Source organism: Amblyraja radiata, chromosome 17 (genome assembly GCF_010909765.2).
Source record: "Amblyraja radiata isolate CabotCenter1 chromosome 17, sAmbRad1.1.pri, whole genome shotgun sequence".
Classification (NCBI taxonomy): Eukaryota; Metazoa; Chordata; class Chondrichthyes; order Rajiformes; family Rajidae; genus Amblyraja; species Amblyraja radiata.
Window position 1 is genome coordinate 5,401,269 of NC_045972.1, and position 26,424 is coordinate 5,427,692.

The following is a 26,424-nucleotide window of genomic DNA, read 5'->3' on the forward strand; positions in this document are numbered from 1 at the left end:
TCACCGACTTCTACAGATGTACCAGAGAAAGCATTTTATCGGGATGCATCACAGCTTGGTTTGGGAACAGCTCCATCCAAGACCACAAGAAATTGTAGCTAATGATGGATACAGCCATCACAATCACACAAATCAACCTCCCTTCTATTTATTCCCCTGACTCCATTTATACCTCACGCTGCCTCGGCAAGGCCAGCAGCATAATCAAGGACAAGTCGCACCCTGGCCACTCCCTCTTCTCTCCATCGGGCAAAAGGTACAGAAGTGTGAAAACGCACACCTCCAGATTCAGGGACAGTTTCTTCCCAGCTGTTATGGGGCAACTGAATCATCCTACCACAGCCAGAGAGCAGTCCTGAACCACCATCTACCTCATTGGTGACCCTCAGGCTATCCTTGATTGGACTTTGCTGGCTTTACCTTGCACTAAACGTTATTCCCTTATCATGTATCTATACACGGTAAATGGATCGATTGTAATCATGTGTTGTCTTTTTGCTGACTGGTTAACACGCAACAAAAGCATTTCACTGTACCTCGGTACACATGACAATAAACTAAACTGAACTGAATCGCGCACCTGTAGAAGTTTAAGGGAATTCTTGTGGGAATGCTGAACCTTGTCAGACAGCTGAAAAAGTAAAGACACTGATGTGGTCAATTGATCATTGTGAAAGGGCCAGGTTGGGTGATCGGTGATATGATATGGATGCAGAGGAATTTGGAGTTGATATCCACCTCTAGACCAGTACCGTTGATTGTTAACCTCCTCCACACCTTGGCTTCCTCAGGTCAACAAATAGCTCTTTCGTCTTGCTGACATTAAGGGTCAGGTTGTTTTTCTGACACTGTGACTTGAGGTTCTTGATCTCGTTGCTGTATTCTGTGGCATCATCGGTGTTGAATCCGGCTGACAACAGTGTACTTGCTGCACAACCGTGGTTGTAGAGGGAGTAGAACAATGCATCCCTGGCTACAGTCTTCAACGTGACTCTTGAAGATCTTTCTGCCATCTCCCTCAAGACCTCCAACCCCCCCCCCCCCCCCCCCCCATTTGATTTTTGAGAGTTTTTAAAATCTCTGAGGTTTGTTCATTCCGGGTTTCCTAATTGCAAAGCAGCCCTTGCTCAGGTTAGGTTTGCTGCTTCCAATCTAATATTGGGTTATGTGGCTCCGGTTCAGATCTTATCAACATTTTCTGCTGTAAATTCTAATGTACTTTGATATATCTTCTTCGTGCGTATGGCGTGCACAGCCTAAAGTTGTAGGTCAATTTGTTCTACTTGATCTATTTGTTTGTGCACATCAGGTTGATTGCATTTGTCGAAACAGGGTGCGACTGGGAGCTGTTTGCACAACAGGCTACCAGTGGTACAGAGGTAGACTTGGAGGAGTACACATCCACTGTGCTCTCCTACATCAACTGCTGTGTGGAGACTGTCACAGTGGACAAGCAAATAAAGATGTTCCCAAACCGGAAACCCTGGATGAACAAGGAGGTTCAGGATCTGCTAAGGGCACGCAACAATACCTTTAAATCCAGGGACCCTTCTGCCTACAGCGCCGCCAGGTCAAACCTGAACAAAGGTATAAAAAAGGCCAAAGACATCCACAGGCAAAGGGTGGAAGAACACTTCAATAGCGCGGACACCAGAAGCATGTGGCAGGGTGTCAGGGACATCACTGACTACAAGAGCAGCCCCGCCTGCCCCCACAGTGATATCACACTGGCCAACGAACTAAACACCTTCTTTGCCCGCTTCGAAACTGGCAACACCACCAGGAGTGGAATAATCCCGGCCATGGCGGAGGGACAGGCCTTAACACTGAGCACTCAGGAGGTACAGTGCGCTCTGCGTAGGATCAATCCACGCAAGGCTGCAGGCCCGGATGGAGTCCAGGGAAGGGTACTAAAGGACTGTGCTGTACAGCTGGCGGAGGTATTCACGAGAATCTTTAATCTGTCTCTATCTCTGGCAACGGTCCCCAAATGCCTGAAGACAGCCACCATAGTGCCGGTGCCGAAAAAGTCTAAAGTCACCAACCTGAACGACTACCGCCCGGCTGCCCTAACTCCAATACCAATGAAGTGCTTCGAAAGGCTGGTCCTCTCCCAGATCAAATCCAGCATCCCCGCCTCACTGGACTCTCATCAATTTGCATACAGGGCAAATAGATCAACAGAGGATGCCATCTCTCTGGCTCTTCACACTGTCCTGACTCACCTGGACAGACAGGGCACGTATGTGAGGATACTCTTCATTGACTATAGCTCTGCATTCAATACGGTCATCCCCACCAAGCTCACCACCAAACTCCACCAGCTAGGCCTCAGCTCGCCGATATGCGATTAGATCCTGAACTTTCTGACGGAGCGACCGCAGGCAGTGAGACTGGGCCGGCACCTGTCCTCCACCATCACCCTGAGCACCGGCACACCACAGGGCTGTGTACTAAGCCCCATGCTCTACTCCCTCTTCACTCACGACTGTGTTCCTGCATTCGACACCAACACCATCGTGAAGTTTGCAGACGACACAACAGTGATTGGGCTGATCACCAACGGTGATGAAACAAAATACAGAGCGGAGGTGCAGAACCTGGCGGACTGGTGCTCACGTAACAACTTGTCCCTAAACATCTCCAAGACCAAGGAGCTGATTATTGACTTCAGGAGGTCCCATAATGGAGAATACGCCCCAATCTCCATTTACGGGGAAAGTGTGGAGAGAGTGTCCAGCTTTAATTTTCTGGGCACTCACATTTCAGAGGACCTCACATGGTCCACCAACACCGCTGCGCTGGTCAAGAAAGCACAGCAACGACTGTTCTTCCTGAGGACATTAAAAAAGACTGGTCTGCCCCAACTGCTGCTCACAACGTTCTACCGCTGCACCACAGAGAGCATATTAACGTATGGCATCTCTGTGTGGTATCTCAGCTGCACGGAGGCGGAGAAGAGAGCTCTTCAGCGCGTCGTCCACAGAGCGCACAGGATTATTGGGACACAGCTACCAGCCTTGGAGGGCATCTACCACACACGGTGCCTCAGGAAGGCCGTCAGCATCCATAAAGACTCATCACACCCCTGTAACGGACTGTTTGAACTACTTCCCTCCAGCAGACGTTACAAGGCCTTCTACGCCCGAACCTCCAGACTCAGAAACAGCTTCATTCCCAGAGCTATAGCGGCTCTGAACCGGCCCTGCTGAGTGCCCCCCACCCCCCCTGGACTGTCTCCCTCGGATGGTCACGTCACACAGCTTATTTATTTTTTTATTTGTTGGAACGGAAACAGTCGGTTGGAAGCTGCATACTAAATCTAGCTGCACTGATGTGCAATGACAATAAAATATATTATTATTATTATTATTATTATTATTATTATTATTATTATTATTATTATTATTATTAACCACGTGAAGGTTGCAATCTTCCACCCCACTTTGATAAATGAAGATATATGCTTGAAGCTTGCAGAAATTTGTGGTTAAACTACATAAATCACTTACTTATTTTGTAGAAAGGTTTCCACATGTTTTGGGTGGGTTTTTATCTCATTTTAAAAAACATTTCAGTGTAAATTAGACTTGGGCTAGAGTATTGAATTGTTTTAAAGTCAACGCATCTTCTGCAAGCCTTGCACTAAAAATGTTTTGGAAGTAAAATAAGTAGACACAAAAAGCTGGGGTAACTCAGCGGGTCGGATAGCATAGCTGGAGAGAAGGAATGCGTGACGTTTCGGGTCGAGACTCTTCTTCAGACATAGTCAGGGGAAAGGGAAACGAGAGATACTGTATAGCTAGTAATGTAGAGAGATATGGAACCAATATATGCAAAAAAGTAACATTGATAAAGGAAACAGGCCAATGGGCTAGGTGGAAACGAGGACAGACAATGAGACTTAATGAGACGACTTTGAAGCTAGTACGACTTGGGTGGGGGAGGGATGGAGAGAGGGGGGATGCGTTCAAATTCAAATACTTGAAGTTAGAGAAATCACTTTTAATACCACTGCCCAAGCGAAATATGAGATGTTGTTCCACCAATTTGCGTTGGGCCTCACTCTGACAATGGAGGAGGCCCAGGACAGAAAGGTCAACGTGGGAATGAGAAGGGGAATTGAAATGTTTGGAAACGGGGAAATCGGGTAGGTCCAGGCGAACTACCCTGTACGTAGACATTACTTTGGTCAGAGGGTGGTGAATCTTTTGGAATACTCTCCCTTGGAGAGATGTAGAAACTACCTTCTGATAAAGAGGCTCCAAATGAAACTTGCTTCTATTAACACAGACAAAATGTGTAGGAAGGAGCTACAGATGCTGGTTTAAACCAAAGATAGACACAAAAAGCTGGAGTAACTCAGGTCAGACAGCATCTCTGGAGAAAATGACTAGGCTGCTCTTCAGACTGAGAGATAGGGGAAATGGAAACAAGAGATATAGACAGCGATATCGTAGATATTGTCTCCTAGCCCACAGCTAACAATGGCCTGTTTCCTTTATGATTGTCACTTTTTTTTTGCATATCTCACATTCATTATTCTATATCTCTATTAATCACCGGCTATATCTCTTGTTCTCCTTTCCCCAGACTTTCAGTCTGAAGAAGGTGTAATGGCAGATTATTATATCGTTCAAGATCAAATTCCATGGATGGCCAAACTCGTGCATGGTCGAAAGCTGCCACCTCCCCCCCATGCTTCTTCAAAACTAAAGCTAAAAACTACGAGCGCGTCTGCGTGAAAATCCCAGCCACAAACAAGCCTCCGACCACGTAGTAAATCCCACCCACATCATTACAGGCAGATTAAATTTAAAGGTGACTGGTTATGGTTTATGACATACTGAGTTAAGCTAAATGGCTACTGCAGAAGGGTCTCTAAGACAGTGAAGAAAGGACAGAATGAAGTCTGAAATATTGGAACATTGAAGGGATTAAAGTTAAAAGGAGATGAGGATTTAATGGCAAAGGACCAAAGAATGGGACCAGAGGAAGTGTCAATGGGAATCAAAAAAAGATCATTCCAAATAACTGTTGTCTGAGAGAAAGAGTGAGTTAAGAATTAGATAATTTAATGTTTTACTGGAATGACTCTAAAGTCTATAATCTACAGTTAAGCCTTACCGGAGATACACAAAAATGCTGGAGAAACTCAGCGGGTGCAGCAGCATCTATGGAGTGAAGGAGATAGGCAACGTTTCGGGCCGAAACCCTTCTTCAGACCGGAGAGCTTGCTTAAAGCAGCAACAGCCAGTAGCATAGGGTGATAGTGGCGGTCTGGATGGAGGTGTTCTCCACGTAGCCAGCCATTACATGCTTGGTTTCCCCAAGAAGAACTGGTAACTATGTTTCACCCCTTAGGTTTTTGACGTGCAGATATTTATGATGATTCGGATCAGTCTGAAGAACGGTCTTGATCTGAAACGTCACCTCTTCCTTCTCTCCAGAGATGCTGCCTGACCCACTGAGTTACTCCAGCATTTTGTGTCTACTATTTCCGATGAGTGTTGGGCTGAAATAAAAGACCCGAGGAGGTTTGAAGCCAGGATGGGATTTGAAATCATGATAAGAATTTAAAGACAAGATAGAGGTTAAATGGGAGGCTGTGGGAGTGCAGTAGCTGCAGGAACGACCACTTAATAATAATAATAATAATAATAATAATAATAATAATAATAATAATAATAATAATAATAATAATAATATATTTTATTGTCATTGCACGTCAGTGCAACGAGATTTAGTATGCAGCTCCAACCGATGAAAAAGAAAAGTAAAATAAATAAATAAGCTGTGTGTCGTGACCATCCGAGGGAGACAGTCCAGGGGGGGTGGGGGGCACTCAGCAGGGCCGGTTCAGAGCCGCTATAGCTCTTGGAATAAAGCTGTTTCTGAGTCTGGAGGTTCGGGCGTAGAAGGCCTTGTAACGTCTGCCGGAGGGAAGTAGTTCGAACAGTCCATTACAAGGGTGTGATGAGTCTTTATGGATGCTGACGGCCTTCCTGAGGCACCGTGTGTGGTAGATGCCCTCCAAGGCTGGTAGCGGTGTCCCAATAATCCTCTGCGCTCTGTGGACGATGCGCTGAAGAGCTCTCCTCTCCGCCTCCGTGCAGCTGAGATACCACACAGAGATGCCATACGTTAATATGCTCTCTGTGGTGCAGCGGTAGAAGGTTGTGAGCAGCTGTTGGGGCAGACCAGTCTTTTTTAATGTCCTCAGGAAGAACAGTCGTTGCTGTGCCTTCTTGACCAGCGCAGCGGTGTTGGTGGACCATGTGAGGTCCTCTGAAATGTGAGTGCCCAGAAACCTAAAGCTGGACACTCTCTCCACACTTTCCCCGTAAATGGAGATTGGGGCGTATTCTCCATTATGGGACCTCCTGAAGTCAATAATCAGCTCCTTGGTCTTGGAGGTGTTTAGTGACAAGTTGTTACGTGTGCACCAGTCCGCCAGGTTCTGCACCTCCGCCCTGTATTTTGTTTCATCACCGTTGGTGATCAGCCCAATCACTGTTGTGTCGTCTGCAAACTTCACGATGGTGTTGGTGTCGAATGCAGGAACACAGTCGTGAGTGAAGAGGGAGTAGAGCATGGGGCTTAGTACACAGCCCTGTGGTGTGCCGGTGCTCAGGGTGATAGTGGAGGACAGGTGCAGGCCCAGTCTCACTGCCTGCGGTCGCTCCGTCAGAAAGTTCAGGATCCAATCGCATATCGGCGAGCTGAGGCCTAGGTGGTGGAGTTTGGTGGTGAGCTTGGTGGGGATGACCGTATTGAATGCAGAGCTATAGTCAACGAAGAGCATCCTCACGTACGTGCCCTGTCTGTCCAGGTGAGTCAGGACAGTGTGAAGAGCCAGAGAGATGGCATCCTCTGTTGATCTATTTGCTCTGTATGCAAATTGATGAGAGTCCAGTGAGGCAGGGATGCTGGATTTGATATGGGAGAGGACCAGCCTTTCGAAGCACTTCATTGGGATTGGAGTTAGGGCAACCGGGCGGTAGTCGTTCAATGTGACGATGCATATTAGGATATAGTGGTAGAGGTTTACAGGTGTAAATTCATGGGGGTTGAAAGGTGGTTAGGAGCAGTTTGAATAAGATATGTCACACAACCAGAATCCCACAACACTCTCCCAATATCCATACAAGGATAGAGCAGTGCCTAATTCAAATTTTCATTTGATATGCAGACATACGTATTTTTGAAATGATGCTGATTTGTAGTAAATACATGGGGATTTCATTGCTGGCATCAGTATTTTGCACAGATCCACTGTATAAAATATTGTATATTTGCACAAAATGCTGGAGTAACTCAGTGGGACAGCAAGCATCTCTGGAAAGTAAGAATGGATGATGTTTCGGGTTGAGACCCTTCTTCAGACTGAAGAATCTGAAGACTGAAGAGTCTGATGAAGGGACTCGACCTGAAAAGTCACCCATTCCTTCTATCCGGAGATGTTACCTGTCTCGCTGAGTTACTCCAGTATTTTGTGCCTATCTTCAATGTAAATCAGCATCTGCAGTTCCTTCCTGTACAAAATAGTGTGGTTAATTGCCCTGAGATTGCTTCACGCACAATATTGACAATTTAATGCACAATTTATGCGAATGACTCAAAGCTGGGTGGCAGTGTGAGGTGCGAGGAGGATGCTATGAGGCTGCAGGGTGACTTGGATCGGCTGGGTGAGTGGGCAGATGCATGACAGATTCTGTATAATGTGGGTAAATGTGAGGTTATCCATTTTGGTGGCAAGAACAGGTAGGCAGATTATTATCTGAATGGTGTCAGATTAGGAAAAGGGGAGGTGCAACGAGACCTGGGTGTCCTTATACATCAGTCACTGAAAATAAGCATGCAGGTAGAGCAGGCAGTGAAGAAAGCTAATGGCATGTTGGCCTTCATTGTGAGAGGATTTACGTTTAGTATAGAGTAAGGAGGTCCTACTGCAGTTGTACAGGGCCCTGCTGAGACCACACCTGGATTATTGTGTGCAGTTTTGGTCTAATAATTTGAGGAAGGACATTATTGCTATTGAGGGCATGCAGCGCAGGTTCACCAGGTTAATTCCCGGGATGGCGGGACTGACTTACAGTGCCCTCCATAAAATGTTTGGGACAAAGACTCATAATTTATTTATTTGCCACAATAAATAAATGTACTCCACAATTTGAGATTTGTAATAGAAAAAATCACATGGTTAAAGTGCACATTGTCAGATTTTATTAATGGGTATTTTTATACATCTTGGTTTCACCATGTAGAAATTACAACTGTGTTTATACATAGTCCCCCCCCCATTTCAGGGCGCCATAATGTTTGGGACACATGGCTTCGCAGGTGTTTATAAATGCCTCCTTAATGCAGGTACAAGAGAGCTCTCAGCACCTAGTCTTTCCTCCAGTCTTTCCATCACACTTGGAAACTTTTATTACTGTTTATCAACATGAGGACCAAAGTTGTGCCAATGAAAGTCAAAGAAGCCATTATGAAACTGAGAAACAAGAATAAAACTGTTAGAGACATCAACCAAACTTTAGGCTTACCAAAATCAACTGTTTGGAACTGCAGGCCAAGGAAGACCTCCACAGCTGATGACAGACAAATTCTCTGTATAATAAAGAAAAATCCCCAAACACCTGTCCGACGGATCAGAAACATTCTTCAAGAGTCAGGCGTGGATTTGTCAATGACCATTGTCTGCAGAAGACTTCATGAACAGAAATACAGAGGCTACACTGCAAGATGCAAACCGCTGGTTATCCGCAAAAATAGGATGGCCGATTACAGTTTGCCAAGAAGTACTTAAAAGAGCAACTACAGTTCTGGAAAAAGGTCTTGTGGACAGATGAGACGAAGATTAACTTATATCAGAGTGATGGCAAGAGCAAAGTATGAAGAAGAGAAGGAACTGCCCAAGATCCAAAGCATACCACCTCATCTGTGAAACACGGTGGTGGGAGTGTTATGGCCTGGGTATGAATGGCTGCTGAAGGTACTGACTCACTTATCTTCATTGATGATACAACTGCTGATGGTAGTAGCATAATGAATTCTGAAGTGTATAGACACATCCTATCTGCTCAAGTTCAAACAAATGCCTCAAAACTCATTGGCCGGCGGTTCATTCTACAGCAAGACAATGATCCCAAACATACTGTTAAAGCAACAAAGGAGTTTTTCAAAGCTTAAAAAATGGTCAATTCTTGAGTGGCCAAGTCAATCACCCGATCTGAACCCAAATGAGCATGCCTTTTATATGCTGAAGAGAAAACTGAAGGGGACTAGGCCCTAAAACAAGCATAAGCTAAAGATGGCTGCAATACAGGCCTGGCACAGCATCACCAGAGAAGACACCCAGCAACTAGTGATGTCCATGAATCGCAGACTTCATGCAGTCATTGCATGCAAAGGGTATGCAACAAAATTTTAAACATGACTACTTTCATTTACATGACATTGCTGTGCCCAAACATTATGGTGTCCTGAAATGGGGGGGACTATGTATAAACACATGGTGAAACCAAAATGTATAAAAATGGACTTTATTGAAATCTGACAATGTGCACTTTAACCATGTGTGATTTTTTTCTTAAACAAATCTCAAATTGTGGAGTACAGAGGCAAATAAATAAATGATGCGTCTTTGTCCCAAATATTATGGAGGATGCTGTATGATGAAAGAATGGGTCGACTGGGCTTGTATTCACTAGAATTTAGAAGGATGAGAGGATATCCTATAGAAACATATAAAATTCTTAAGGGATTGGACAAGCTAGATGCAGGAAAAATGTTCCCGTTGTCGAGGGAATCCTGAACCAGGGGTTACAGTTTAAGTATAACGTGTAGGCCATTTAGGACTGAGATGAGGAAAAAAAATTCACCTAGAGAGTTGTGAATCTGTGGAATTCTCTGGCACAGGAGGCAGTGGAAGCTAATTCACTGGATGTTTTCAAGAGAGAGTTCGACTTAGCTCTTGGGGCTAATGGAATGAAGGGACACGGGGGGAGATGCAGGAACGGGGTACTGATTTTGGATGATCAACTCTGATCATATTGAATGGCGGTGCTGGCTCGAAAGGCCGAATGGCCTACTCCTGCACCTTTTTTCTGTTTCTATGTTTACTATTCAGGGGCATTGTGAGACATGTCCAAGAATCTGATGTTCCTCACAATGCAGTCTGTCCATTAGTTTTATTGCCAAAGAACAACTGTGATAATAGCAACAGCAATTGTTTGATTTGGTAATTTAAATGTAACAATATTGTACTTTATTAACATTTAAAATGTACAATCCTGCAGCTCATGTATCGTATATAAGAAACCAAGGGTGAAATTAAACCTTGCAAGCTGGGAAGGTACAAGATTTCATTGTCCGTTGAAAATGAATGAACTGCTTTCAGCCAGGATATTAATGGGGTTTGTACATTAGTCCCTTTTGCCTGTGGAGAAAGATGGGAAAAGAGTCAAACGTGGTTTCAGAACTTCAGACCCCCCACCCCCCCCCCCCCCCCCCCCTGCCAGCACAGAATGGCATCACTCTCTCTGGCTGCACACCCACATAACCAAGCAGTAATTCTGAAAGACTTTATTTCCTTGATGCCAGAAATAAAGCTGTTAAAGCAATTATTTAATCAGGAACCTGCCCACAATTGACAAATATAAGTTGAATTTCTCATCATCTCTCCCAGGACTCTTTTGTTTGCACAAGTTCATCTACTAAATCATATCTTTAAGAATGAGAATTTATAAAACATTCATTATGTTAATTTTGATAATCAATTTTTATTCAGTGCGAATTGCCAAATCCAAATGCTATTATCGATGTAATAACAATTAAAAGTTGTCTTGTCTAGCCTTTGTACTCCTTATTTCTGATTTAGACCACATACAGCCAATTAACTCTATTAGAATTGGTGAGAGCATAAGAAATTAATTTTGCTTAAAATTTAAATGAAGAAAATAAATGCCTGGCAGAAGCTTGGTCATCCTTGGCAATACTCAAAAGCTGAGTTTGTGAGATTCTGAGAATCAATTTTTTTTAACTTGAATATGCAGACCAATCTTCTTGGCTCAAAAATGAAGTTAAGTATTTAATTTATGCTGATATTAACTTTGGGTAGTGTTATTGAGCAACCTAATAAAATGTAGAAAATTTAAGTTTTGATCATAAAAATAATTTTTCATAACATTATAGATTAAAATTAATAATGCATCCCATACCATTTCATTACCTTCTGCACACCTGTAATTATCCCCCTGACTTTTATCAGCTGATCCTGATACTTTAAGTACAGTAACGGAGTTCTCTACTAATTAAATTCATGTGGTCTCTTAATAGACACAATCAGTAGAAAACCTTAGCTTAAACTCAGATATAATGTGCTCAATACTTTCCTTCAGAACTGTAATTGCTATGGTCAGACACTACTGCAAAATATTTTTTATGGAAATGATCTTCATGTAGATTAACAGGAGACATGACCATTTGTGTAGCTGACAGACTTTGATCTTAAATCGAGAAGCCTTCTCAAACGCCATATTCTTTGTGTCACTGTGTGTGTGAGATTGAGCAGAGAATTTTATTTTTATTTCAAGGTTCCGTTGATGAAATGGAGAAAGGAGAGGAGAATCTAACTGATGACAACAATATGTCTGAAAGAGAAACAGTAGCTTCTAACCACGATGAATCAGCAGACTGTGATACATCAAGTTCATTTTATAGTGAAGGTAATATGATGCTACAATTATCAATTCTCATCTTAGTTTTTGCAAGTTGGGTTTTGAAATCCTAAAATTTAATGTCACTACCCCTAAATATGATATCATAAGTAAATTACAAAAGTTTCTATGTTGCAACGTATCGGTTTATCAGCTCCTGCTTCTTTTCCCTCCCCTCATTCCATGCCAAACTACCTATTATTCCTGAGCTCTAGTCTAACAAATCTTGCTCCAGCCATGTATCCACCCTCACACTCCGCTAGACCAGAAATCACCACTCCTTTCATAGTTCTCTCCTGAGTAGTTATTTGGTTGTGAATATATTTGTAAAAGTTAAAACTGTGTGTAAATGCTAAGCTTTGCTGTGACTTTGTGTGCAATGTATTTTAGTTTGATATAAACTTGGATGTAATGAAAATCATCTGATTTTTCTCTTCACATAACTTGAACTGTAAACATGTTCCAGATAGAACAATGAAATTCTTACTTGCTTGCAGCACAACATAATATGAAAACATAGTGCACTGTAAACAATATAATAAACTAGACTAAGTGGGACCCATTGGGTCCCATGTTCACACGGGAGGGCTGGTCCCCTGACGCAATATTCCACCTCTCCACCAATTCCACCTCTCCACCAATTCCACCTCTCCACCAATTACTTCAACCCAAACAACCATTTGCAGTGCATTTTTACTTCAACCCAAACAACCATTTGCAGTGCATTTATACTTCAACCCAAACAACCATTTGCAGTGCATTTTTACTTCAAACCAACCATATTTTAATTTTCAAACCACATTAAGGGCACTCACAGTTGAGTAGACATGTGTTCAGTGGTATTCAGAGCTCAGAGAGACGTGACCCTCTGGCTTCCTCCATCTTACAGAGACTGAGTGAGGCACACCACTTCCTGGTTTTATAGTCCCTCACCCTCCCTCCAGCAGGGGCAGCAGAGAGAATGGCAAATTATTTTAAATCATTAATATCTCTCTGATTTTTCATCGATGGGAAAAATCCTCTGGTCCCAGAAGGCGGAGGGGGGCTCTGAGCGAGGTGGCCAAATATGACGGCCGTAGGTGGCAGCGTTCTCTCGGAAATCGCAGCACAGCGAGCCAAAAGCGGTCAAGATCAGACCTTTAGTAATATAGATAGATGAGAAAAAAAGTTCAGCACACTCACTCACTCACTCACTCACTCACTCACTCACTCACTCACTCACCCACACTCTCTCTATGTAGTTCAGAGCTTATTTGAGGTTGTAGTGCTTAATAGCTGAATAGAAGCTGTTCCTGGACCTTACAGTTTTCAGGCTTCTGTACCTTCTTCCTTATGGCAGGAGTGAAATGAGTGTGTGGCCAGGGTGATGATGCTGGCTGCCTTTTTGAGGCAGTGACTCAGGTAAATCACTTCGATGATGGGGAGGTCAGAACCTGTGGTGGACTGGGCAGTGTTCACAACTTTTTGTAGTCTTCTTCGCTCCAGAGCATTCAAGTTGCTGAACCAGGCCGTACATAATCAGGAATTGACTGCATCTTGGCAACATTTAGCTTGTAAGCTAATTGACCCTTTTACCCTTAAGTTAACAAAACAAAATTGTTCATTTTCAGCATGAATCTATTGCCATCCTGTAGTAATTTACCATTACAGTGCCTATAAAAATCTTTTTACATTGTCTATAAAACACTTTAATGGTTTGAACATACTTCAGTGATCCACAAATTTATTCGACATGCAATGCTTACAGTATCAATTGAAAGTTTCTCAACTGAAAATAGTTTTCTAATCATTTACTGTCTATTTACAGACCATCACGAAATTATGGTCAGATATCTGCTGAAGAGATCACAAAGAATGGAGACTTAAATTTTTAAATCTAAATCATTTTCAGATTACTATCCACTATGAAGGCAATTTCACTGCATATCTTTTTTTTTTTACTCAGTTTAAAATATATAATACACATTCATCTATATTCCCGACATTTCTTACAACATGTGTACATTCTATACCAGATAAATGGAATGTAGAAATGAAAATCAAAAAAACCTGCAGATGCTGAAACTATGGCTAAAAAAACAAAAGCGCAACAGGTCAGGCAGCATCTGTGGGCGGGGGCGGGGTGTGGGTGTGCGCTGGGTGTGGGCAGGAGGGGGGGGGCGGGATATGGGCGGGGGCAGGGTGTGGGGGGGGCGGGGGGGCGAAACGGTTAACATTTCAGGTTGAGGACCCTTGATTATTAATAGAAAAGAAAGAAGGCAAGTTAGTTGTAAAGGGCCAGTCCCACTTTCATGACCTAGTTCACGACCTCTGACAAGTTTGCCCTTGACTCATACTCGCAGCATGGTCATCACGAGGTCGTAGGAGGTCGTAAGTAGGTCGTAGCAGGCCGTGATGATAGTCGTAGGTACTCGTGGCATCAAATAGGTCGGGGTGTTTTTTCTAGCCTGATGAAAAATGTCCACGAGTAAAAAAGGTGGCGAATTAGGTCGTGAAAGTGGGACAGGCCGTTAAGTTGTAGAGCCTGTGGGGGTGGAATGAATAAGACTTGGGAATATCACTAAGGTGAGGCCAGGATTGCCATAGTGATAAATAGATGATAAAGCCATCTGCTGCTAGATTAATAAGTGCTGTTATAAGATTAATAAGTGCAATGCGCGTCCATGCTATAGTAAATGCTCAGCAGGTCGTTCTGCCTAGTGGAAAGAGGAAAAAGTTGAGTAAATATTGCAACTGGGTAAGCTGCAACAGTTTTGACCAGCTGTTGTTCAAGCAGACTAAGTGAAATTCCTGAAATAGTTGAATTCGATATTGTTTCAATGAGGCCCCGAATGGAAGCATTCAGCAGGTCAGGCAGCACCCGTGGAATGAGAAACGGGATCAGTTTCAGGTTGAAGACTATTCATCAGATCAGGAACAAGAGAGAGATTATGTTAGGTTTCAGTTGCAAAGAGGGAAGGCAAGGGTATCTTAGGTCAGAAAGAATATCAGTGGTTTACAAGAGACAAGTAAACGCTTCTCTCTCTCCCGCTCTCCCATTCCCGATGAAGAAGGTTAGCCCTGAAACCGAGGCACTGATGAAAGGAGAAAGAGTTGTCTAACCTGAGAACTTTCAGTGTTTTCAGATTGCTAGGGTTAGTAGATTTTATTTTTGAGCCTCGGTCTAAGAGTAACAGTACCTCATCGTCCATCTGGCCATGGTGCAGCTTTTAAGGCATTTTCACATTGAACAACTTCTCCAACTACACTCGCTTTCTCCAGTCAAAGAACTCGCACAGACTCAACTTATATCTGTTCTTTAGTGGGTTCCATAGACCTATCATGGTTTTAGTACTGCAGATGCTGGTTTAAACCGAAGATAGACCCAAAAAGTTGGAGTAACTCAGCAGGTCAGGCAGCACTAGAGAAAAGGAATAGGTGACGTTTCCGGTCGACACCCTTCTTCAGAGCCTAAAGATGGGTCTCGACCCGAAATGTCACCTATTACTTTTCTCCCGAGATGCTATCTAATCCGCTGAGTTACTCCAGCTATTTGTGTCTATCTATGGTTTTAGTCTTAATAGGGGCCACTCAGCTAACCCTTTCTCCAGTACAAAGGCAGACAGATTACATGGATAGGAAAGGTTTGGAGGGATCTGGGCCAAACACAGGTGGACTGCCATAGATGGGGCATGAGCAAGTTGGGCTGAAGAGCCTGTTTCCATGCTGCATGGGTCTATGACTATGTATTGGTGCTGCTTCCTGAATTGACACGGTACTCACATTTTGCAACAATTGCAGTCAATTTCCAACCTGCTCTCACGTGTTCCATCTCTGACCCTTCTCTTTCACTTTTAGATTTCCCTGACCCCATCGCAGAATATAGGTGAGTGACAGATTCTCACAGCTCTCTCAACCATAGTTCTTCCCACCCTGCCACCTGTCACCTGTATTGGTTCCATTCCATTGCACAGTGCCAGCTCCAGCGAATTGAGTATTTCCACAAAGGTCACTCTGAGATGTTTTCCTTGACCATGCCTTCTTTCTATCACAGTTGTAAGAGACTTTGAATGCATTTCATCTATTTCTGACACCTCTGGGCAGCACGGTGGTGCAGCGGTAGAGTTGCTGCCTTACGGCGTCAGGGACCCGGGTTCGATCCTAACTACAGTATGGATTTTGTACGTTCTCCCCTTGACCTTAGTGGATTTTCTCTGTGATCTTCTGGTTTCCTCCCACGCCCAAATGATGTACAGGTTTGTAGGTTAATTGGCTTGGTATAAGTGTAAATTGTCCCGAGTGTGTGTAGGATCGTGTTAATGTGCGGGGATCGTTGGTCGGTGCGGACTCGGTTGGCCGAAGGGCCTGTTTCCGTGCTGTATCTCTAAACTAAACTAAAATTAAACTCTGATACCATACCCTCTCGTCCTGGTGTCCAATTGTAACTCATCAGCCAGCACAGTCAATGGATAGTCCTGCAAAATTGCTGCCACATTCAAAACAATTCACATGTGATACTGTACATACATAGAAACATAGAAAGTAGGTGCACGAGTAGCCATTCGGTCCTTCAAGCCAGTACCACCATTCAATATGATCATGGCTGATCATCCAGAATTAGTACCCGGTTCCTGCTTTTCCCCCAAAACCCCGTGATTCCTTCAAGAGCTCTCTCTTGAAAACATCCAGTGAATTAGCCTCCAATGCCTTTTGTAACAGGGAATTCCACAGATTCACAACTCTCTGGGTGAGTACATTGTGAAATACAGTGAGAAGCTTGTTCAGTATACTTTCTAATCAAATCATACCCTGCATGAGTACATGAGATCCTCTTCGGGAACCGCCTGCAGAGAGTTGCCACATTCCCCCGCCATCTTGCAACTTCCAAGTCTGTGAAATGTCCAATCTTGGCACGGGGGGGGGGGGATATGCAATTCCTTAAGGGCCTGTCCCACTAACACGTTTTTTTTCGGCGACTTGCCGGCACCCGTCATATTCGCAGCAGGCTCCGAAAATTTTCAAAATATTGGAAATCCAGCGGCGACCAGAAAAATGTAAGACTCTTTGGGCGACTACTCACGACCATACAGGTGTCACCATGACCATACAGGCGACATGTCGCGGGGTGACGCCTGTTTGGTCGTGACTAGTCGCCCAAAGAGTCGTACCTTTTTCTGGTCGCTGCTGGATTTTCAACATGTTGAACATTTTCGGCCACCTGCTGCGACTATGACCCGGAAAAAAACGCGTAAGTGGGACAGGCCCTTAATTGTCTCACTTTTGGGCCCGGTGTCCTGAAGTTGCTGGATTGGTGAAGCCCAACGTGATACCATTTGTTTCTTCTGCCGCTGCTCTGTAAAGCTGCAGTTGGTGGTGCTCGACTTGTTGTTAACCTGGCCACTGTAGGGCTTCCCGCACCTGCCTTCGCCAACATCGTGACACATGACCACCGCAAACTATTGTCCATCGCCTCCTGCAACCCCTCCACCTCCATGTACTGAGGCCACCGCCTCACACTTCCTGAGATGATCATGCAACTTTGGGGCATGGAAGGTGATCTTGCAGACTGTTCATAGCCGCTGACTCTCCCCTTCACACTCCGCGGCCATCGTGTAAGTTACAAAATTACATTGATATTTGCAATTGTGCCCCGGAACAATAAGCGGCTAATTGATGTGTCTCTCACGGTAGAAGAGTAAACGACTGCCTTGTCTGTGCTGAGGCTAATGTTAAGTTACATAGACTTTACCTTACCCTTTCACTGCTCAGCCTCCTTACCGAGGCCTTTCAGGACGAGGCCTCAGCACTTCACTCAAACGCAGCACTTACAAATTAGCCACTCAAAATGGCTTCTCCACTCGAGTCTGCTTCCGTTCTATTCAACTCCAGGGCCTGCATCTTGATGGCTGCTTTCTTTATCTCCTGTGCTCTTCCGCTCTCTACAGCTCTGCAGTCGCATGCAAAACTGAGGGGTGTAGAAGAACATAGCAGGAACAGCACCATGGTTACCTGAACTAGCGGCAACCTACAATACACAATTACATGCTCACTAAATAGAAGATGCAGTATGCTTATCATGTTGCAAATGCAGTCCCATAGTGAATAGATTCGATCAGAGCTCTGTACTTGTAGTGTAATCAGTTGCACACAGTGGTTGACATTTAAGTATTAAGTAAAAAGAGGAGCCTCCATAAAGATCCCTTTCCTTAATGGATATCATTTATAACATTGACATGGTTGGTAATATTTTGATTGAAACGTAGTTTAGATGCTCCATTTTGATCTACGACTGAGACACACACCGTCACAGATGTCAAATGATATTAAGAAATTGGACATTCAGCACACAGTTAATGATTAAAAATTCTAAAAGTTATCTTGGCCACAGTGTTGTAACCTGTACTCTGCAGATTGCTTCACCTGCAGCCCATCCCTCCACCACAACCAGGGCAAAGGCATTTACCCGACACTGCAACTTTGCCCAGCTGAGTTCTGTCCACAGAAATCAGAATTGCCAACAGGAGACAGCCTTCAGTTACTTAAGGCAGTTGCACCAAAATCTTAGGTCATGGCTGACCTGTGATCTAATTCCATACACATAGCATTATCCCATAGGCTTAATATTGTTTTGATTAACAAAAATCTACTTCACTTCAGATTTAAAGTTGAGAATTGAAAATACATCAATTGACTTCCTCAGTAGAAAGTTCCAAACGTCCACTGCCCTTTGAATCTACAAGTGCCTCTCAGCTTCATTCCTGAAAGAACAGACCTTGTGCTGTCCAATCAATAGAAATGGGTTATCTCTAGCTACCCTAAAAGTTTCCTTTAATGTCTCGGAGAAAATGGTAATCAGCCCAAACCTTCAAGCTTCCAAGAAGTACAATCCAACTTTGCGCTGTCTCTCATGTGAGCCCAAATGTCATCCTGGTAAATCTGCATTCCACTTGGTTCATGGCCTCTACAACCTTCCTGATCTCTGCTATCCAGAGAGCTCAGAGTGATTCCTCCACTGTTTTGAGTTTCACTTGAGTTCCTTAAATCTTGGCCCAAACAACATTCTGAAGGCCGACTAACAATGAGTGCCTTTGACAATAAAACAACACGGAGTGGCATCACATTTAACAAAAATAGTGAAGTTGAGAAGAAAGCACTCCACCAATCTTTCTTGGTTCTTGGTTTCGTGGTCCTCCAAAATATTCCAAATGGAATTTAAACTGGAGGTGGTAATTATATATCATTAAACAATTAATCTTCTTTTAAAGACATTGGATTCTATGTTTGTAAGTGCATGCATGGAGTGCAGTAGCAAAGCATACAAAATCATTGATTGGGTGTCTTACAGTTAAAGCACGCTTTGCCACCATTTAGGAAGGGTGCCAAGGTAATGGAGAGGGTGGATGAGATATCGGACAACCTCAAACTCCAGGCCACTATTTTTATCGGGACTCCTGCTACGTTAGAAAGAAAAGTTCTAAATCATTGCGCGTAATCTCCTGATAATCTTGATAAGAAACTTATTTTTCTGGAAACAGAATGTTGCTTGTTCACTTTAATTACATACTTTGCTGCATTGGTTTTTGAAGAATATGGAGCTTGCATGTCAGTCAGATTTCAAGATTATTATAAGGTAAATTACTTTCTGTGAATAGTTTAAGGTTCTCGTTTCCCTTTGTTTGTGCAAGATGAGTTTCGGTTGGAAATTCCTCTTATGGATCCTATAGATGATGAATGTTGGACCGTTATATACGGCTGATGCTTTAATCGATGGAACAGAATTTCCTTGGGAGTGGTTTGGGGGCAGAATTTCCTTTGGGCTTCTGCTTCCAAACCATATCTTCGGAAACTTGACACAAACAGTTAAAAACCAACATATGGGCAGCTGATTGAGAAAACCCCAGTCAAAACTTATCAGGATGATGATGATGATAAATTGAAAGACATTTTAATCTGCACCCTTCACCAGATTGGTGGCAAATAGTATGAAAGCAGCCATTCTTATTGATAACAACCCCCCAATAGTTTGAGAGCAAGTCCTAGCAATATATATCTATATTACTAAATCTCTGAACTTGACCGCTTTTGGCCGACTGTGCTGCAATTTCCGAGAGAACGCCGCGACCTACGGCCGTCATTTTTGGCCACCTCGCTCAGAGCCCCCCTCCGCCGTATGAGTGCGGAGGATTTGTTCCGTCGATGAAAAATGAGAGAGATATTAATGTTTTTACAGAATTCCCCATTCTCTCTGCTGCCCCCGCTGGTGGCAGGGGGAGGGACAATAAAACCAGGAAGTGTCGTGCCCCTCTCAGTCTCTGCCAGACCACTAAGCGAGAAGGTCACGGCTCTCTGAGCTGCGAATAACACTGAACGCACGTCTACTCCACAGTGAGTCCCCTCGATGCGGCTGTAAAGTGGCTGCAGCCCTTTTTAACAAGTTTGTGTTCACAAAATGCATTTTGGCTGTCGGGTGTCTGCAGCCCAATTGCCTCGCCTTTTTTTAACAAGTTTGTGTTCACAAAATGAATTTTGGTTGTCGGGTGTATACTAGCCCTCTGGAAACCAGTACCTTCAGCCCGCAACACCCATACTAGCGCAACAGACAGCCCCTCCCCCCCACTGGCGAGCAGTATTGGAATTGGTGGAGAGGTGGAATATTGCGTTGGTGGCCAGCCCTCCCGTGTGATGCTGGGACCCAACGGGTCCCACTTAGTCTAGTATATATATATATGCTTGAATGATACAACATTTCATGTATCTGTCCATCTTCCACTAAGGTCAGTGGCATCTTGACAGAACACTTACACCATCACAATGGCATTCTTATGAAACTTCACTTCTCTGAGATCTTCGGTTTCTTCTTGGATTCTTCCTTTTAAAATGATCATAAGGTCATAAGTGATAGGAGCACAATTAGGCCATTTGGCCCATCAAGTCTTCTCGCAATCATGGCTGATCTATCTCTCCCTCCAAACCCCATTTTCCTGCCTTCTCCCCATAACCTCTGACACCCGTACTATTCAAGAATCTATCTATCTCTGCCTTAAAAATATCCACTGACTTGGCCTCCACAGCCTTCTGTGGCAAAAGATTCCACAGATTCACCACCATGTCTCCTGGAGATGTTGCCTGATCTGCTAAGTTACTGTATAATTTTTCAACCTATTCTTAACCTGAATTATAGCCAAGCCGTCTCTGAGTGAGCTTTAAAGATGAGGGTGAAATGGTTGCAAATATACTCAGCCACAAGTTCCTTACAAACCAGGTTGATTGCGAGTACTTTTGGATTTGGTGTTATTATATGGTAATGTACCAAAGCCTGACATTTGATAACGTTACAATTAGATTGTACGGCATGGTGGTGCAGCGGTAGAGTTGCTGCCTTATACAGCGCTTGCAGTGCCGGAGACCCGGGTTCGATCCGGGTGCTGTCTGTACGGAGTTCTACGTTCTCCCCGTGACCACGTGGGTTTTCTCCAAGATCTTTGGTTTCCTCCCACACTCCTAGAACGTACAGGTTTGTAGGTTAATTGGCTTGGTGTACGTGTAAATTGTCCCTAGTGTGAGTAGGATAGTGTTAATATGCGGGGATCGCTGGTCGGTGCGGACTCGGCGGGCTGAAGGGCCTGTTTCTGTGTTGTATCTCTAAACTAAAGTTAGAGGATGAAATGACCTGGGTGGAGGGTTGACAGAGAGAGCACAGAGAGCCGGCCAGTGCTGGGATGAGTATGGTTTTATGGCTTTGAATATGAATTGGAAGAATCTTCCCATCAACCAGAACTTTACTTGGAAGTCAGCCTCAGAGTTTAGTTTGGAGATACAGCATGGAAACAGCCCCTTCGGCCCACCAACTACACACCGACCATTCATACTACGATGTCATCCCACTTTCACATCCCCGTCCTACCCACCAGGGTCTGTTTACAAAGGTCAAGTAACCTACAAACCCGCGTGTCTTTGGGATGTGGGAGGAAACCGGAGCACCCGGAACAAACCCATGCGGTCACCGGGAGAACGTGCATACTCCACACGGATAGCACCCAAGATCAGGATCAAACCTGGGTTTCTGGCAATGTAAGGCAGCAGCTTTGTCACCTGCACCATTGTGCCATTAACAGCTAACAGCAAATATCAGAAAGGTGCAATTAGATATCATGATGTTAAATGGGGTAAATATTCATCATAATGTTACTGAATAGAGGAGGGCTCCAGGATAGAACCACTGAAATAATGATTGTGCCACACAGGGAGATTGTGAGTGAACATTTTCCTAGGCCTGTAACTAGGCAGGAAGGATATCGGAAAATCATCTGACTTTAAATCTATAGATGGTACTATTTAGGAATGGACTTACGGTGACCCTGTTTTTCTGATAATGCAATAGAATTTGAGTTTGTTATTGTAGGCTGCATTGGGAATAGTAGCATGATTCAATATGTAGAAAAGTGCTCAGTGTTGTCCGAAGGTAATCTTCTCATTTGCCACATGGATTTCCTCTCTTAAATTAAGGAATTACATTTATTTATTAAATATAATGTGTACATTCGATAGTTTACATTTTTCTTATTTAATTTAATAACGTTTTATTTGTTCAACTTCCTTTTAAAGAAAAGTTTATCAGTGCCTGGCCTGGAATGTCTGATTGAGTGGCTGAATCACCCTTCAAGTCCATTGTCTGATTAAGTTCTTCTTCCAAGCACTCTATTTTAAGATGGTATCCCCCTCCTTGCTCATGCAGTCATCAACACTGTTGGCCAGGCACTGCTTATCTGCTAACAATAGGGAATAAAGCTGTTTTATATAGCATGGAGATCTCATTCTGCTTGGAAGGGCGAGGAAATCCATAGAATCGGAACTATTAATGCATCTTTCAAAAAGTTCAATTGAAGAAATTAAGCATCTGCAGCCAATTCCCTGCTTTGCTGCCCCCCCACCCCACCCAATCTCCCATTGTATCTTTTCAATGTCTCCATTTACTTCACGGTATGTGTGGCTTATTAACTAACTTCTGTGTAAATAGACCCATGTAATTATTTTAGTTATCATGTTCATGTGTAGGTTTTACTACTGTCCCAGTCATGAACTCATCACTTCTAATTTAAATAATTTGTTCTTTTAAAAAAAAAACGTTTTCCTCCCAATCCCTACCTACTCTTTTTCTCCTGTAATCAAGATATAATTTTCTTGCTTCATTATAATTCTACCCTCCAAATCCCTATCTCATTTGTACTCTCCAGGTTCGGTAATCATGCCTTTTCATTCACCACAACGTTTCTGCTGCTTTTGACCTGCCCAACCAAGATCCTTTCCCATCTTTGATACTTGGCATCCATTAAAACACGAGCGTCCCTCAACCTGACCTCCTGCATCTGCTCCTAAAAGCTCAGAGAAAATAGATGAATAACATGGTGAGACCACACCTGGAGTGTTGCGTACAGTTTTGGTCTCCAAATCTGAGGAAGGACATTATTGCCATAGAGGGAGTGCAGAGAAGGTTCACCAGACTGATTCCTGGGATGTCAGGACTGTCTTATGAAGAAAGACTGGATAGACTTGGTTTATACTCTCTAGAATTTAGGAGATTGAGAGGGGATCTTATAGAAACGTACAAAATTCTTAAGGGGTTGGACAGGCTAGATGCAGGAAGATTGCTCCCGATGTTGGGGAAGTCCAGGACAAGGGGTCACAGCTTAAGGATAAGGGGGAAATCCTTTAAAACCGAGATGAGAAGAACTTTTTTCACACAGAGAGTGGTGAATCTCTGGAACTCCCTGCCACAGAGGGTAGTCGAGGCCAGTTCATTGGCTATATTTAAGAGGGAGTTAGATGTGGCCCTTGTGGCTAAGGGGATCAGAGGGTATGGAGAGAAGGCAGGTACGGGATACTGAGTTGGATGATCAGCCATGATCATATTGAATGGCGGTGCAGGCTCGAAGGGCCGAATGGCCTACTCCTGCACCTAATTTCTATGTAACATTGGTGAACAACTGGTCTCGTCAGGAAACGGACACAAAAAGCTGGAGTAACTCAGCAGGGCAGGCAGTACCTGTGGAGAAAAGGAATGGGTGATGTTTCGGGTCAAGACCCTTCTTCAGACTGAAGGGTCTCGACCCGAAACGTCACCCATTCCTTCTCCCAAGACTTGCTGCCTGTCACCGCTGAGTTACTTACTCCAGCTTTTTGTGTCTATCTTTGGTTTAAACCAGCATCTGCAGTTCCTTTCTATGCAACTGGTTTAGTCATCTTGTAATCTTGCTCCTTTTGTACAATATGTCCACTAGTCATAGTCATGGAGCTAAACAGCATGTAAACAGGCCCTTTGGAATTTCTTTAGTCAGAGGGTGGTGAATCTGTGAAATTCTTTGCCTCAGAAGACTGTGAAGGCCAAGTTAATGGACATTTTTAAGGCAGAGATAGATAGATTTTTGATTAGTACGGTTGTCAAGGGTTATAGGGAGAAGGCAGGAGAATGGGGTTAGGAGGGAGTGATAGATCAGCCTTGATTGAATGGCGGAGGAGACTTGATGGACCGAATGGCCCTATTCTGCTCCTATCACTCCTGTCTTTGCCGATTACGTTACATTCTGGGCTAGTTCCATTTACCCACATTTGGCCCATATCGCTCTACAACCTTCCAATCCATTTATCTGTCCCAATGGCTTTGGAACATCGTAATTATATCCACTGCTATAATCTCCTTTGGCCGATAAGGACTAGTCACCGAATGCAAAAATTGCCCCTGAGATCTTTCTTGGATCATTCATTATTTTAATAAGGTCATTCCTCAGCCTTCTCCCCTCCAAAGAAAAAAGTCCCAACCTATCCAGCCTCCCTCTATAATTCAAATCTGCAAGTCCAGGAAACATCCCAATGAATCTTTTCTGCACCCTTCCAACTTAATCACATCCTTCATCCAGCTGAGGAACCAGAACGGCACACAATACTCCCAAGTGTGGTCTCATCAACAATTGTACAGTTACATCATGATGTCCCAACGTTTGTACTCAATATACTTCCCAATGAAGGCAAGCATGCCAAATGGCTTCTTCACCACACTATCCACCTGACTCGCCATTTTCAGGTACAGTGCCCTCCATAATGTTCGGGACAAAGACCCATCATTTATTTATTTGCCTCTGTACTCCACAATTTGGGATTTGTAATAGCGCATTGTCAGATTTTAATAAAGGCCATTTTTATACATTCTGGTTTCACCATGTAGAAATTACAGCTGTGTTTACACATAGTCCCCCCATTTCAGGGCACCATAATGTTTGGGACACAGCAATGTCATGCAAATGAAAGTAGTCATGTATAGTATTTTGTTGCATATCCTTTGCGTGCAATGACTGCTTGAAGTCTGTGATTCATGGACATCACCAGTTGCTGGGTGTCTTCTCTGGTGATGCTCTGCCAGGCCTGTATTGCAGCCATCTTTAGCTTATGCTTGTTTTGAGGGCTAGTTCCCTTCAGTTTTCTCTCCAGCATATAAAAGGCATGCTCAATTGGATTGGGTGATTGACTTGGCCATTCAAGAAGTGACCATTTTTTAGCTTTGAAAAACTCCTTTGTTGCTTTAGCAGTATGTTTGGGATCATTGGCTTGCTGTAGAATGAACCACTAGCCAATGTGTTTTGAGGCATTTGTTTGAACTTGAGCAGACAGGATGTGTCTATACACTTCAGAATTCATATGCTACTACCATCAGCTGTTGTATCATCAATGAAGATAAGTGAGCCAGTGCCTTCAGCAGCCATACATGCCCAGGCCATAACACCCCCACCACCGTGTTTCACAGATGATGTGGTATGCTTTGGATCTTGGGCAGTTCCTTCTCTCCCCCATACTTTGCTCTTACCATCACTCTGCTATGTTAAACTTCGTCTCATCTGTCCACAAGACCTTTTTCCAGAACTGTGGTTTCTCTTTAAAGTACTTCTTGGCAAATTGTAACCTGGCCATCCTATTTTTGCGGCTAACCAGTGATTTGCATCTTGCAGTGTAGCCTCTGTATTTATGTTCATGAAGTCTTCTGCGGACAGTGGTCATTGGCAAATCCACACCCGACTCCTGAAGAATATTTCTGATCTGTCGGATAGGTGTTTGGGGATTTTTCTTTATTATAGAGAGAATTCTTATGTCATCGGCTGTGGAGGTCTTCCTTGGCCTGCAGTCCCTTTGTGATTAGTAAGCTCACCAGTGCTCTCTTTCTTCTTAATGATGTTCCAGTTGATTTTGGTAAGCCTAAGGTTTGGCTGATGTCTCTAACAGTTTTATTCTTATTTCTCAGTCTCATAATGGCTTCTTTGACTTTCATTGGCACAACTTTGGTCCTCATGTTGATAAACAGCAATAAAAGTTTCCAAAGGTGATGGAAAGACTGGAGGAAAGACTAGTTGCTGAGAGCTCTCTTATACCTGCATTAAGGAGGCATTTAAACACACCTGAGCAATTACAAACACCTGTGAAGCCATGTGTCCCAAACGTTATGGTGCCCTGAAATGGGGGGACTATATATAAACACTGCTGTAATTTCTACATGGTGAAACCAAAATGTATAAAAATGGCCTTTAATAAAATCTGACAATGTGCACTTTAACCACATGTGATCTTTTCTATTACAAATCTCAAATTGTGGAGTACAAGAGGCAAATAAATATAAATGATGCGCCTTTGTCCCAAACATTATTGAGGACAATGTACATGCATCTGTGGCACATCACTG

At 43.6% G+C, this 26,424-nt stretch overlaps 1 protein-coding gene across 3 annotated transcripts in view; it reads left to right on the plus strand.

Annotated features, from left to right (window-relative positions):
* The window catches only part of zfpm1 (zinc finger protein, FOG family member 1), a 267,911-nt gene that overhangs the window by 55,286 nt on the left and 186,201 nt on the right, over nt 1-26,424 (plus strand). For all 3 annotated transcript variants that reach the window (XM_033035651.1, XM_033035652.1, XM_033035653.1), the window contains exon 2: nt 11,601-11,732. In XM_033035651.1, the coding sequence (XP_032891542.1) occupies nt 11,601-11,732 (132 nt within the window). The remainder of the gene's footprint in view (nt 1-11,600; nt 11,733-26,424) is intronic.